Source organism: Netta rufina (genome assembly GCF_964035555.1).
Source record: "Netta rufina genome assembly, chromosome: 1".
NCBI lineage: Eukaryota > Metazoa > Chordata > Aves > Anseriformes > Anatidae > Netta > Netta rufina.
In genome coordinates, this window is record NC_140123.1 from 132,440,539 (window position 1) to 132,455,612 (window position 15,074).

A 15,074-nucleotide genomic window follows, 5' to 3' on the forward strand; every position below is an offset into this window, starting at 1 on the left:
CACTTGTAAATCACTGAAGGAAAATGGGGCATGTTCAAATGTAGTCTATCTGAAACATCTAAAATTTTGCTCAGCAGAAAGGTATGCTGAGACCACGTGTCCCAGCAGTGTGTGCTCTAGCTTGATTCATGCAACGTGTTTTCTCCTGGAAGTCTGAGAGTCCATGTCAAAAACAAATGATGGTCATCTAATTACACACCCACATGAAAACAGGGTAAAAGTGGCTGCAGGCCTGACTGTCAGCCTGCTGTAGGCTGCCTTGCCACAGCTGCTTCATCTGAGCAGGCTCGTGCTGTCACTGTTCTTCAGCAAGCAAGTGGCATAAGCCACTTTATGGTGACTTATGGTGACTTTATTCAGCTATCTAGCACTTTGCTGCCACATCTCTGCTTATGTAGCCTAATAGATACTGCAATTTTGTGTAATTTCTTTTTAAATGGTCTTTAAGTAGTTTTGTTCTTTGTTAGCTTAGCTTTTATGAAACAGTCTTGTAACAACTTCACTTGTGAGTTTTGTTGTCAAAGAAAACAGCTATAGATCAAACTTTTCACGTTAATCAGAGTGCTCTATAGTTCTCTCCAAAGAGAAGATTCAGTTCAGACAGAGCCTAGACTTCATGGTATTTCTCTACAGAGGAACGAAACACTCCAGAACTTGCATGGGGGAAGCCCTCTTTCCACCAATGAGGTGAAAGGGCCCTCTTACTCCTGGGATGTAGGAGGAACTGTTTGTTGCTGGAATTTTCTGAGTGGGGAATTTAGGAGATACTGCAGATCTTTAGGAAAGATGCCCACAGGATAATAATTTTTTTTTTTTTTTTTTTTTTTTTTTGGGCTCTGGGGACTTCTGCTATGGCACTGATTTGTTCCTGGGCTTCTGTGAAAGGACACTCCCTGAGAAAGAGTGTATGTGGGATTTAAATCATTGATTAATTCACCAAATGTTTGTTGCCTACTCAACCAGCAAGGACATTGCCTTGGAGTGTTTCAGTAAGGCCCATGAATGAGGAAGACAAGCTCAATAATTTTAGATAGAGTTGTTCCAGAGTTCAGGAGTGTGTCTGTACAGTGCTGTGAAAGCAAGTCTTGATGGAACTTTGTTTTCTAATAGCTGAAACAGAAAAAGGATCTGCAGATCACTTGGATCTGGCTGGCTTGCCCCCTCGACCAAAAGAAACAGATAGTTTACAGATGACTCCGCCTTCTCCAGATTCCAAGAAAAAGGCCAGAGGAATCAAGAAGTTTTTTGGAAAGTAAGTGAAAGATGCGAAATGACCATTCTGCAGAGCTGGATTTTGCAAAGGGTTTTGCAAGGGTTCTAGCCGAGCACTGGGGCTGCCCAAGCTGATGCTTTTGGGAGGAAGAAGCTGGTGGGCTTAGCAGGAGCACTGCTCTGTCTTCCGTCTTCTTGTATGCATTTTCTGTCAAATCTGCCTCAGCTTCTCATCTTCCATTTTCCCCTCTCCAACCAGTGGCCCTGTGGTCTGTTCAAGGCAGGCTATGGGCACGGCTGGTGTGACCGTCACAAGAGCAGGAGCATGGTATTTAAGGTTTTTTTGTTTTTTTTTTTTTTGGCTACTGGTGGGTTGGTGGTGGGTGCAGGAAGGGCTACAAACCCCATGGGAAATCTTGTGTGTGTTGGCTGTACTAGTAGAAGCATTCCTTTTCCTTGGTCAAATATGAATATACTTCCTTCCATTAATCTAGACTTAAAAGAAGTCAGTCTACCACCTTCAACCTAGATGACATGTCTGAGACTGAGTTCAAAAGAGGAGGGACAAGAGCAACTGCAGGGCCGCGACTAGGCTGGTCTCGAGACCTGGGGCAATCTCACAAGTAAGATGAGTGGTGAAAAGTGTGCCAATGCTTGTCTTCCTGGCAGCTCCAGTAGAGCACAGGGTCAAAAGGAGAATCACAATGTCAAAAGGATACATTCCCTCCCCTGGCGAGCAGAAACAGGCAGATCCATGCTATTTCTTCCTTTGAGAAGTGGTCTTGGCAAGGTTGAGGCTGGTTGGGTGGTGGGTGCCCAGGGGTGGGATCTTGCTGCTGAGTGAAGCTTTTCATGCCTGTGACTTTGCAGGAGTGCATCTGTAATGCTGCACAAAATGGATCATGAGCCCTCGTGTGGCCATGAGAGATATTCCTCCAGTATATTTCCTGCTGCATTTCTAGGGATTAAAGGCAAAAGTGAAATATTATATTTTTTATTTAGAGTTTTAGCCACCCTAGGCAGCAAAGGTGATTGTGCCAGTAGCATTAATAGATTATGTTTATTGTAATGGTGATGCGAGATCAGTAGCAATTAGCACTTTGTGGTGCTAACAATTCTGACGTAGAGATACACTATTCCAAGGCTTACCTAGCAGCTGATCATGATGCATGTTCTTCCCTGGAGATTGCCCCAGCTCCCACCAAATACCTATGAATGAATGGCTCAGTTGTTCTTATTATTTTAAGTATGAAAGCAGAAGATTGAGGCATGGGATTTATCAATCTCTTTTTTTGTAAAATCTTGTGAAGTGAGCTGGACATGCCATTTGCCAAGTGGACAAAAGAGCAGGTTTGCAACTGGCTCCAGGACCAAGGACTAGGCTCTTATATAAGTAATGGCAGACAATGGATACTGTCGGGGCAAACACTTCTTCAGGCTTCTCAGCAGGATTTGGAAAAGGTGAGAAGTACTAGAAACACTACTTTTAATTAAACTTAAAAAAAAAAAAAAAAGTATTTCTATTAATGTAAATCATGTCTGCACTGTGAAGTGCATCTAGTCAAAATAAAAATGTAAAAAAATTTTTTAGTTTTCTTTTTATTTATCATCTGCAACAATGCAAAATCTGGTTCTTTGTAGGTGACATTTAGTAGAAATGTAATGTTCTGTAATGAAACTCTTAATTAGAAGTTTGTGAATTAACTTCACTAGACATGGACACCTGAATTGGCTGTGCTGCTTTTTAAAAGCATGCACTCAAGAGTGCTTCATTATCAAACAGCTTTGAAACAGGTTCATTATCATTTATTTATGGCACAGTTATTTTATGCCTGTGTGAAAAAGTTGTAAAAAGCTGCTGCTTTGGTCTGGATGTATTTTCTGCCCATTTTACAAAGAGGCATACACCCTGTTACACACAGGGTGACCATTTTCTTTGTCTTAAATTATGGAATCGTTTGTCTTGTTTCCTAAAATTAGAAGAAAAAAAAAAAAAGTTGGTTTAGTTTACACTTTGAATCCACAATGTTTGCTAATGTTTGAATTTCCAACTTTTAATAATTACTACCCTCAGGAAATAGTAACCCTAGGGAAGGGGGGAGTTGTTTCAATTAGTAAGCTAATTCAAAGTTATACTATACTACAACTTTAGTTATACAATACTACAACTGGAATACAAGAAGTGTGATGTGGACATAGTGGTTTGTGGTATTCAGGGATAACATTAACCAGTGAGTGCTAGTAAAAGTGTACATGGGATTAAATAAATCTTCGATGGCGGCACTTGCACCTCTAGACTGGGGAAGTTCTTGTGCATTTGGAAGCATAAATAAATTTCAGTAATTCCTGGGACCTTTATATGCTTTTAAATAATTAACACATTTAACCTTACCTGCCTAAGTGGGAGGGAAGGTTGTAATCACATCAAGTATTTTTCTGAATATTAACATGTTTTAAATTGTTTGATTTAAGCTGGTATGGCAATACTATGGCTGATATTTTCATATAGTTCTTTAGAACCTACGTCTCTTAATCCACTCCAGTGAGCTGGCATTTCCATAATTCCAAGCATGTGCTGAGATAGTTTTGGGATTCAGCAATGGGAAATATACCTGCCAAGTCACCATCAAGTGCTGTTTACACTGTGACTTTCTGAAACCATATTTAATTCTTAGCAGAGGGAGAAATAAAGTACAGTATTGTCGTAAGCTTTGCTGCTTTCCTTACTTTCACAGGAGCTTGGGATAAAGCACCCATTGCATCGGAAGAAGCTTCAGCTTGCTCTGCAGGCGCTTGGGTCTGAAGAGGAAAACAATCATGGAAAACTGGATTACCACTGGGTTACAAGTAAGATTTTATTGCATGCTGAAGCAGCAACTTTTTGTAGGGGTTCCTAATCATGGCAAATTTAAGGCTCAAAGAGTGATAATAGCACCAGCAGACATGGTTGCTATTAATCGAGAAGAGCTTTGCTGCACTAATGTGGTTGTCTCGGTCTTAGGGTGGCTGGATGACATTGGCCTCCCCCAGTATAAGACCCAGTTCGATGAAGGAAAGGTGGATGGCCGAATGCTTCATTACATGAGTGTGGTGAGTAAATGTTTCTTCTTTTCCTGACATCTTTGCCATGTTCTTAGTTTTTCCTCACTTCAAAGCACACTGGCATACCTCCAGACAGCTCACTTAAAGACCAGGTGAGGCTAGAGAGACCTGCTTTCAACCTGCCATCACTGTGACTGCATAGATATTAAATTCACTTAACACTTGAACCTCTTTCCCTCAGCCCTCCCACAGGAGTGTGCACCAGCCAAATCCTTGCTGTCCCCATAAGCATCCCATTTATGGGGCACTGGAGGGCATCTGTGGCTGCTTGGGCAGCTCTGGCAACACAGACATCTGTTCTCAGATCCTGCTGGGGAGAGCAGGACCAGATAGACATCTTACAGAGGATGAGGAGTCAGGTCATGGCAGTCTGGTTTGTAGCTTCCTAGAGTGGAAAGTTGACAGGTCTGGAGGCCAGCAGACCATCTGCACATTACTCTGGGTCTTTGTTCAAAGTTTTAAAGAGAAACTTAGAAGTACTGTGAGGTCACCATCTGCATATTTGAGTTTTGCCCCAGATGACAAGATCTATTGAAAGAAAGCTAAAGGTGGAGCTTACACTTGCTCTTGCAACATTGCAGAGGCTACACATATACTCATGTTATGTACCAAAAGCAGAGTTCATTCCAACACCTACGCATCTCATATGTCTCGTGAGATGTCAGTATTTTCAAAGCTGTTGAACAGTTCAGAAATTGGGCCTGCAAATTTTCTGAATGATTGCAGAGAGAAAGTGAGAGTGTCAGAAGCACTGCTAATGCTAAAAAGATATTCTGGGATGCCATATTTGCACATGCTGTATCGCAGAATTTAACAGACTGCTTGAAATTGTAGTAGGTATCCTGTGTTAATGCTAATAGCTGCAACCTGTAGAAAACAGAAGCCCAGATAGTACAGCTCACCTGCAAGTATTTCCTATAGTCTTTCCAGCTTTAAAGACAATATCTTAAAGTGAAAGAGCAAACAAAGTAAGCAAGAGCCCAGAATCATACTTGAGTAATGAGCAATCTTGCACTTAATTGTCTGTGATGTTGTCTGATGTGCTCAGGCAGCATGTGTAAGTACACAAAAGCGTGCAGATTCTGTGGTCGCATTTCATGCAGCTGGGCTTTTGCTGTTCGTGATGCTATTAATTAATAGAAGTAGGTAGAATTTTTTTCTTCTCTTCTCTTCAGTGAGCAAATATTAAATCTACTTACATATTGATGTGGATGCTTAGGGTAAGAAAACCCAAGCAATTTTCTTTGAAGAGAATTGCAGTTTTAAGAGACAGCTTGTTTGAAAACAGGACACATTTAATAGCATTTGTATAATGTATTTCAAAATGTACACAACCAGTGTCAGCTACCCACTTTAGTGCCTGTCAGGTGAAGCCAACCTAGCACGTTTCATTTGTCTAAAACATCAGGTAAGATGACTTATAAGGCATTTGTTCTTCTCTGAAGAAGTAAATGGAAACTGAGCATTGCCAGTATTATTCCCTTCTTTGTAACAAAGAAGTCAGTCGCAGTGGTACTCCCTCATGAGTTGTGCTATGAACAGAGTAAAAGTTATCATTTTATGCCGTGTTTGCATGTATTTTGTACAGCTCTCACATTAGCTCAGCTACCTGACATGATTTTGCTGTCAAGTGCTTTTCAGTCAGATACTCGAGTACTTGCTGCTTGCATAAGGTGTTTTGGTGTTTGCTTCCTTTTGTTTTTGAGTTTGGACATTAATATAAAAGCAGGAGGAAGTTTCTTTCTTCTGCTTGTTAAATCATGGAGATCTGCTGCCAGCAGGTTCTGCTGAAGTTGATCTTGTGTTGGGAGACTTTATCACTATTGACTAGATGAGCATTGAATGCTGATAGGCTACAGTGTAGGTGGTAAAGGAACTTCTGTTATTCAAGTCTTTTTTTTCTCTTAAAGTAGAAAAGTGGACAGAGGAGGGAAATGCAGCAACGGCATTGCCTTTTAAATAGGTATCCTTCCTGTCAATTCCCTTTAATTTTAAATTGCTAGGAATGTTTTAGAGTAGAACCATCAAGTTTTTAGCAGATTGTGTAAATAATCAACTAAATATAGCTGTATGCAAAGTATGAAAAATACTTTTAAAAATCACGTGAAGATTTACCCCAACTCAAACAAAAATAGCAAACTATGAAATAGAAACTCTAATCTTAAATTCATCATAAGGTTAGCCGAAAACAATGAAATATGTGGACAAGTGAAGAATCTAGTCATAGATTATTCTGACAAAATTGTAAAATAGTCCAGTATTTATAACACACATGTAATATTAAAACATTATGCACCTTTATGTCAGGGTTAACCTGGCTTAATGTTTTAATATTAAGCCAGGTTAACCCTGACATAAAGGTGCATAAATTAATTTGTCAGCCAACTTGTACCAGAAAAGAATCAGACTTTGAGACACTTAATGGCACAATGAGGATTAAATTATAATCAAAGAGCCTAATATAGCAAGAATGCAAGTCTCGCAGCATGTGACCCCTGTTGCAGTGCAGAGGTTCTTTGTAGCCCTTCTCTGGTGCTGCAGTAGCTAGCTGAGAGTGGGCTGGGAAGTCTCTCCAGGCTGGTCATGTAACTCGCTCCTGCATGAAAGTTTTTCATGTCTCTCTCGTGAGACAGAATCTGATTATTTTGGTTTTGATATGATAAATTTCTGGGGCTAGACATTGAAGTGAAAACAGAGGTAGGCAAAGCATGGCATCTTCTGCATTACATAGATTGGAAACCCATCAGCAGGACACACCAACAGCCTTTTCTAGCCGACAAGCCTCATCTAAACTTTGTGTCTCCTTAGCTGTTTTCACCATTTGTGTCCTGTGAGTTAAGCCCTCTCGGTTGCCAAATGACTCTCTCTTCCCCTTCTCAGTGATTTGAAGTAGCCCTGAATATAAGAAGGAGAACAAGGGGTGTAATGGAACCAGAGCAAAACTGCTGCTTGCTGCTCTTGTCACAAAGAGGGAAGGAAACTTGCTTCTCCCAGCTCTTGACATCTAAAAGCTACTTATTCAGCCAAAGGCTGCACCCGGTGGCCAGTGCAGGGAGAGGGACGCTGTGAGGCAGTGTCTCCTTTGGCATGGTAGAAATTCTCACATGTGTCAGGAGATGTGTGACTCTTTCTATGAAAGAGTAGCGGGAACCTAAATAGCTGGTCTGTGTGAGCTCTAAAATCAATTTCTCTACAAGATTAATGTGTAAGTAAAAAAACATTGGGAGGATCAAGCTTTTGGAGAAAGAACCATCTGCTTTTGTTAGTATCATAATGTGTTGTAGAGAGGAGTGTGCCTGTGTCTTTGCGTGCTCTTACCCTGTGATGTGTGAGAAGTGGCTCATCTCATGCTGAAAATGATGTGGTGTAAATTCACCTGACATAACCTCATATTTTTATCTCTTTTTTTTTTTTTTTTTTCATTTTAACTATACAGAATGCCTCAATCAGCTTCAGGGTAATTTATTGTTTTAAATTAAACTTCAAGCTGGATGTTTGTGATATTAAAACTTTGGTCAGGACTAAATGAAAATGCCATCTGATTCTGATGCAGTGCGGTTAGAAAGCTGTCCTGTCTCTAGTAGGATTGCGGAGGAGGTATCATCTCACTCTCTCCCATCATCATCACTCCAGATTTCTTGTACTAAGCTCCATACAGCATGTGAAGAACATCATGCAGGAGCTAGTATAGGAGCAACATAGGAAGATTTTCTTCTGGGACAGATGGCTTGACATCCTGTGTCTCATTTATTAAAATTTTATCCCAGAATGTATCAGATGTGACATTTTAAGCCAGAGTCCAAAGCAGTCTCCTACAGTTGGACATTAGTTCCTCTAATAAGTGTATTTGTGTTTACTAACACCCCCTTCCTCTTCGACAGGATGACTTGCTGTCCTTGAAAGTTGTCAGTGTCCTCCACCACCTCAGCATCAAAAGGGCCATCCAAGTTCTGAGAATAAATAACTTTGAGCCTAACTGTCTGCGCAGGAGGCCATCAGATGAGGTACTGCTTGAAGACGGAACTGTGAAGAAGAATCCTCTAGTTTTTTTCTGAGTGTTTGTGATTATTCCTTCTTTGCCCTCTCCTCCTTTTATTGGTTGTCTTCTATTTCATTTTGTTTCATTTTTTGCTTCCTCTTTCTTATTTTGTTCCCAAGTTTCATGCCCTGCTGGAATTACCTGGAACACCACTTCTTTCTTCTGCAGGCCCTAGAGTCAAATCTCTGCCAAATTTCCCATTCCTCTTTCTAGGTGACAACTGGCTCTTTTGCCTTGAATGTTTCAGTAACAGAAGTCATCTTAAACTTAGTGCACAGTTACTGTGAGGCTTATGTAATTGTGAAGTCTATGGCAGTGTCAGAATTTCCTCTGTAAAAGAAATTTGGTACTCTTATCAGATGGGAAACTGGTATCAGTTCGTTCTGGAAGCAGTGTACACTGACTAGGGCAATGGATGATGAACCAACTCAGAGTCTTGGGTTTAGATATGTGATGCCTATCTGCACCATGTGGAGATAGCTAGTTTTCAGCTGCACTGGTAGAAATTGCAACTATTCTTAGTACACAGGAAGATATTCAAACTGCATGAAGTATGATACAGACCTGCCCACTCAACTCACAGGCACAGCTCATGTTATTTGGCACAACTTCCTACAAACAGAGCAAGAAAGATGATCACTTCCCAGTAGGATAAACACAAGCTAATCACTGCTGTAATCAGTTCTAGGCTTAGATTAATAGAAAGATAAAACATTTCATGTTGTGAATGAACCACAGTTGAAACTGGCTGATTTCAAACCATACTGCATTGCTGGAAGGCTTTAGACTCTTCTTGTTATGGCTAGAAAGGCATCAGAAAGGTAGCTTCGTATCAGTGTCCCCATCACCTAGACTTGTCAGTATCTTAACTTTGAGTTGAAGAAGCAGCTTAAGAAACTCAGGAGAGCTCAGCATATTGTGAACCCTTTGTAATACAGAGGTAAAATATTTCTGATGAAATTTCAGTTTATATCTGCTCTGAAATCTTGCAGTACTTGGGGAATGTGTGGGGTTTGGTCCAGACCCATCTCTGCTTTGACATTGCTGCAAGATAGTAATCCAAAAAGAGTGGAAGCTTTTTCTCAAGTGCAAGGTGGGCTTGTGTGCATTAAAGACAGGAGAGGTTTATTTCAGTAAAGGTTAGGCTGCGACAGCTGTGTTGGGAAGTCTCCTTAACTGCCTTTTTCTCCTGTTCATAGAGTAGTGTCACACCTTCTGAAGTCACCCAGTGGACTAATCATCGTGTGATGGAGTGGTTACGCTCTGTTGATCTGGCAGAGTATGCACCTAATCTGCGGGGGAGTGGTGTGCATGGGGGACTGATGGTAAGGTTTTAGGCAGGCAGGCTGATTCTGTTTATATAAAAAAAAAAAAAAAAAAAAAAAAAAAACAACAACAACAAAAAAAACACTACCACTGAGAATTGCTAGAGCAAAGTTCTGATATCTTTGCTGCAGCCACTCTTATTTTTGCTTCTGTTTCTGGTTAATAATAAGTTGCTGTCAAAATTCATTACCTTATAGTTTTAAAAAACATGAATGTCTTGGGCAAAATTAGTTTGGAAAGCGATGAGTTTGTTTACCTGTATCCCCCTCACAATTTGATGGTGTTCTCCACTTTCCACCATCTTCCTTCCTAGACCTGAGTATGTTTTTCTTTTGTGAGGGGGGTTTAATTCTTTCATACAATCTGTAATTTCAGTGTCAAACCAGCATTGCTTTTAGTTGCTCTAGCATGAGATGCTCCAGGCTAAAGACTTATACTTGTAGAAGCTTGTTCTGATCGATAGGTATATCCTTTCTCCAGACATTTTATGTCTGTTTATTCTCCATCATTCCTTTGACTGCATTTTCCAGCATTAAAGAGGATGGTGAATAAACATTTTGCGATAGCTCCACATGAGCTAAGGGCGGATTTACGTGTTCTTACCTGCCAGTTTGTTTCAATATAGCTCAAGAAAGCAAGTCTGGAGGTAGCATTTTATGAATCCTTTAACTAGTTATCTCTCTTTGCTTCCCCTTTGTTGTATATTTTCTCTAAAATAAAAACATCTCAAAGCAACCTTAGGAGGTGATGAAGACAGGTGTGCTTCTTGATGTCCTTGAGACCTCATCAGACAGTACTGGCTTCAGCTGTATTCTCTGTGGTTTGGTTAAAAGGTTTTGGAGCCACGTTTCAATGTAGAAACCATGGCGCAATTGCTAAACATCCCACCAAACAAGACACTGTTGCGACGGCACTTGGCGACTCATTTCAACCTCCTCATTGGGCAGGATGCCCAGCAGAAGAAACGTGAAGCCATGGAGTCCCCAGACTATGTCCTCTTAACAGCAACTGCCAAAGTAAAGGTAGGCCACTTGTTCTGGGTCATGTATGAGCTTCCAGGCAGACATTTAGATATCCAGTTTTACCTGTTCTTGGAGCACAGTTCAGTAAGGTCTGAGAAAAGGGGCTGGCTGCTAATGAAAAAAACACACATTAAACACATGAGGGAACACATCTTGTTCTTTTGGATGCAGTTATCAGGAAATGCAGCTATTCAGCAAGTCGTTGTTAGGAGAGCAGGGGGTCTTAACCCTTCATCATCTGCTTACATTGATTGAAACACCAAATGTAGAGAGATCTGTTAATTCTTTGTTTACTCTAACTTGTCAACTTTCTCTTCACTTGTAAGCCAAAGAAACTTGCCTTCAGCAATTTTGGAAGCCTGAGGAAGAAGAAGCAAGATGATCTGGAAGAGTATGTGTGTCCTATGGAACTGGGGAGGGCTTCTGGAAGTGGGTCAAAGAAGGGTTTTAAGCCTGGCCTGGATATCCGAGTGTATGATGACGACGATTTGGACAGACTGGAGCAGGTAAAACAGTTTAAAATCCTTGGCTCTGCTGTCGGGTTTGGTGGAAAACCTCCTTTTCATGGTGAAACCTTTCCTTTACTTTGGCCTGAGAAGGTCCTCACTTCTTAGAGTCACACAGCACCACTAGCAAACATAACAAACATGCCTCTCGGCACAGGAAGATACAAGCTGTGAATGCAATACCTGTAAGACCCTCTCTTGCATAGTGTGTGGCCCTCATGGGCCACACTCTTTTCTTGCTCTGACCAGGTTGGGTGCAATCAAGCATTTACATTGTCTGCTGTACTTAATTGCCATTCTGTTGTGGCATACAGTGGATTTATTATTCATTCATTATTCATTATCTGTTTTTTGCAGATGGAAGATTCAGAAGGGACAGTGAGGCAAATAGGAGCATTTTCTGAAGGCATCAACAACTTAACAGTAAGGCGTAAAACTGGTGTCTGTAGAATAAGGTTCCTTTTCTGTACAATGGACCTAAGACCTTTGCCAGTCTCTAGCATTAAATAGCAGTGCTGAGTTATCTACAAACATACTTAAGTGCAAATTTTCATCACTATTAGCAGCTCTGTCAAGCAGCTTAGTTTTGTGTTTTGAGGAGCAATTGCTTTGCTAGATATCGGTGCTTTTAGTGAGAGATAGTGTTTGGATGGGGTGAAACGCCTCAGTCTGAGAACTGAAGTATGTAAAATACTGTGCAAACAACAGATACAGTGAAGCCTCATCAGAAATGGAATCAGCCCAGCCCCAGCCGGCATTTCCCAAGCCATTTGTGCCAGCAGAAATGGAGCTGGGCCATGGGGTAAAAAAAATAAATCTGTTCCTCACAGTTTGTTTTGTAGATGAGTTATTTTTCAGCTGGCTCCATCCCCTGAGCCAGGGGTTCCCCATAAATCAATGGGGGTGGGTCTGGAGGGGAAGAGTGATAGGATGCCTTGCCTGTTAGTGTTGTTTGCTGCCAGCCATGAGACTGGACTGTCCTCAGTACTTGATATTAATTGGGAGGGCCTGAACCTTGACTCTTTTCTCATTTCCTTTCTAGCACATGTTAAAAGAAGATGAAATGTTTAAAGACTTTGCGACTCGCTCTCCTAGCACCAGTATAACAGATGAGGACTCTAACGTGTGACAGTAACCACTAGGCACTGATGAAGGCTCAGCTCACTTTCCTATGTACAAGAAACAGCATTACACATGATGGGCAGCAAATCATGTACATTACATTGCTCTTGCTTCTGTTTGTTAGAAGTAATACTGGGAGGTGGCGAATTTAAAAAAAAAAAAAAAAAAAAAAAAAAAAAAAAAGGTGCCTACTCTAAAGTTGCCATAAGAAATACCCAGACACTAGTGAATGGTAATTGTTTTTTTTACTATATTTAATGTACAAACTGGTGGTATCTTTCAGAGTGTTGCATTTAAATTTACATGGTATCATAGTGCTCCTTTTGCTTATTCTTGTCCTGAGATAATCCTTTATATTGTTTCAGAATAGATGTATTGTGTCTGTAGATTCTGATCAGCTTTCTCTAGATTTTCAGTTGAAACAAGATGTTATTGCTATCAGCACAAATACTAGTTCTGCCCTTCCCATGATATCGAATTTAGTCATCCATGCCCTCCCCTGTAGCTCTTAATTGTTGCTTTTATTTTTATACTGTTTTATAAAAATAAAAAAAAAAAAAAAAGAAAAAAGAATATATTAAGTACATGTAAAAGCAGAAATTTAAATTTTGTGAAATAGAGTGATGGAAAGCTTGAGGTGTGGGGGAAGGGGAGGGGTTTGTAAAAGATTATCGCAGTTTGCATACCAGCTGGTTACTGGAAAAGGCAGGCTGGCCTTTGGAACTGTTTGCTTTTTTTGCTTTTTACTAAGTGCACAGTATAATGATCTTCCATTTGGGATGAAACAGTTATAAAGCATGTTTCTATTGGCAGTGACTCTTACAGAAACTGCAAATTTAAAAACGTCTTCTTCCGTGTTCCTTGCAGCAGTAGTTATAGCATTCAAGAAAGTTATTAATGTTTCTGTGACTTAAAAATATTCTGGAGAGTTTTCCTTCAAGCTGAGAGTACTCCCTGCATATGGAAGGGATATTTCTGTGCTGTAACTAACATAAAGATGGTGGAGTTGCAAAAAATCAAAAATAAAATATATATAGAGAGAAATGTATAGGAAATATATTATTTCATAATATTAAAGCCAAGGTGGGAATTTCCCTCAAAAATATAGATATCAAACATGTTGCATATCATTTTACCTTCTTAAAACATAACTCTCTTGCCTTGAAGATGATCAGATTTTAGTAAGTCTAACTAGCCAGTAGAATTTTTTCTTGTCAGAATTTTTCTGTATTGCAAGATGTCCTAGCCAAAAGCCAAAAAAGTAACTGTTTATTACAGTGGTTGTTTATACGGTGTTGAATGTTGCATGCATTGTGTTTAGCACAATGGCATGAAACTTCTTTGCTTTGTAAAGGAAAAAAATCCAGTTAGAATTGCTCCTTGCAGTGGTATTTGGCTTTTATAAGAGTTGTCACTTCCGGCAAGGGTAGTAATGAAACCATTTCTGACATGCTGCTTGTGTGGTATAATGGAGTTTAGATTTTGGCTGATTTTGTGGGTGTTTCTGAAACACCATTACAAAAGTTAGGAAGGGAAGGAAGGTTCTTCACAGAGCTCCTGCTTATAGCTTATAATCTATTACAAGTCTTTTTTTTTTCTTTTTTCTTTCTTTTTTTTTTTTAAGGATGTGCAGTGAAGGCTATTTATGTGCAAAGAAAATGAAAAATTTGATGTGGACCAGTTGTGTTGTATATGATATCAAGTGCTGCCATTCTCTCTTTAGTAACTGGAGCCAGGCAAACAATCTGTAATTGTTCATATTCAGTTTGTGCCACTTTACATTTCTCTACAGACAGACTACAATACTGGTGCTTTATCCAAAATTCCTGACTAAGTAATATCCACAAATAATTTGCTATCTGTTGTTTCTTCCTCTGCTGTCTTGGGGGTGTTTGAGCTATTTTAATTAGGCAGAAATACCACATTCTGTAATGCCTGCTTCCAGCTTTCAGGTGCAAATACTCAGATGTGGATTCAGGGCTTGCTTTCTGTGAATAATTTGCAATATGGTAATTATTTACATGTAAGTTGAGCTCAAGACCCTGCTCTTACCAGTAGAGATGCACTGGGAGGACATGGCACAGGCTTCTGAGCAACAGTATTCCTCTAGTTTCACTCCTTTAGCAGGCTCTGACTAGTGGACATAATGGCTGGATATTCACAGGGAAAAAAAAAGGGCTAGTGACACAATATTATGTGCTGAAACAGGTATAAGCAAATACTCTCAAATTTCTTTTCAGTTCAGTGCTATTAACAAACATATTGGCAGCAGCAGGTGATCACTTGTTTTTAAGTCCAGTGTAAGTAAAATTCTGCTCCGAACAACCCATTTCAGCATCTACTGGTTGGAAAATTGGTTGTCCCTTCAAAGCAGCCTATCATCTGAACCGTGATTATTTTATGGGGGTCTAATATGAAAGCAAGGGATGACCTCGGGAAGTTTATGGGCGCATGTGCACAAAATTGATAACATTGTGGTATTTTGTGCATTTTTGAAGAGGGCAACATTACTGCTGTGTATTGCCATGTAAGATCCAATAAAATCTGTGGAAAATGCCAAGTGTTTGTGTTTGTTTTAAATATGTATCTGTATTTTTTTTAATTTCCTAGGAAGCTATTTTGTTCTATTTAAAAGATGAGGGAGAGGGGGCAAACAAAATTAGAGTCTTTGTGGACTCATTAGTTCATCTGTTGATAGTGCCTGCAGAAAGAGTCAGATAACAGCAAAGAAATGCACTGTCCTAG

General features: G+C 40.0%; 1 protein-coding gene across 9 annotated transcripts in view; it reads left to right on the plus strand.

Annotated features, from left to right (window-relative positions):
• PPFIBP1 (PPFIA binding protein 1) overlaps positions 1-14,889 on the plus strand; it is a 117,947-nt gene extending 103,058 nt beyond the window's left edge. For all 9 annotated transcript variants that reach the window (XM_084293618.1, XM_084293616.1, XM_084293614.1 and 6 more), the window contains 11 exons: positions 1,111-1,252; positions 1,707-1,835; positions 2,523-2,673; positions 3,948-4,059; positions 4,214-4,302; positions 8,196-8,318; positions 9,553-9,678; positions 10,513-10,701; positions 11,028-11,207; positions 11,565-11,630; positions 12,250-14,889. In XM_084293618.1, the coding sequence (XP_084149744.1) occupies positions 1,111-1,252; positions 1,707-1,835; positions 2,523-2,673; positions 3,948-4,059; positions 4,214-4,302; positions 8,196-8,318; positions 9,553-9,678; positions 10,513-10,701; positions 11,028-11,207; positions 11,565-11,630; positions 12,250-12,336 (1,394 nt within the window). In that variant the 3' untranslated portion in view covers positions 12,337-14,889. The remainder of the gene's footprint in view (positions 1-1,110; positions 1,253-1,706; positions 1,836-2,522; positions 2,674-3,947; positions 4,060-4,213; positions 4,303-8,195; positions 8,319-9,552; positions 9,679-10,512; positions 10,702-11,027; positions 11,208-11,564; positions 11,631-12,249) is intronic.
• Positions 14,890-15,074: the final 185 nt, after the last annotated feature.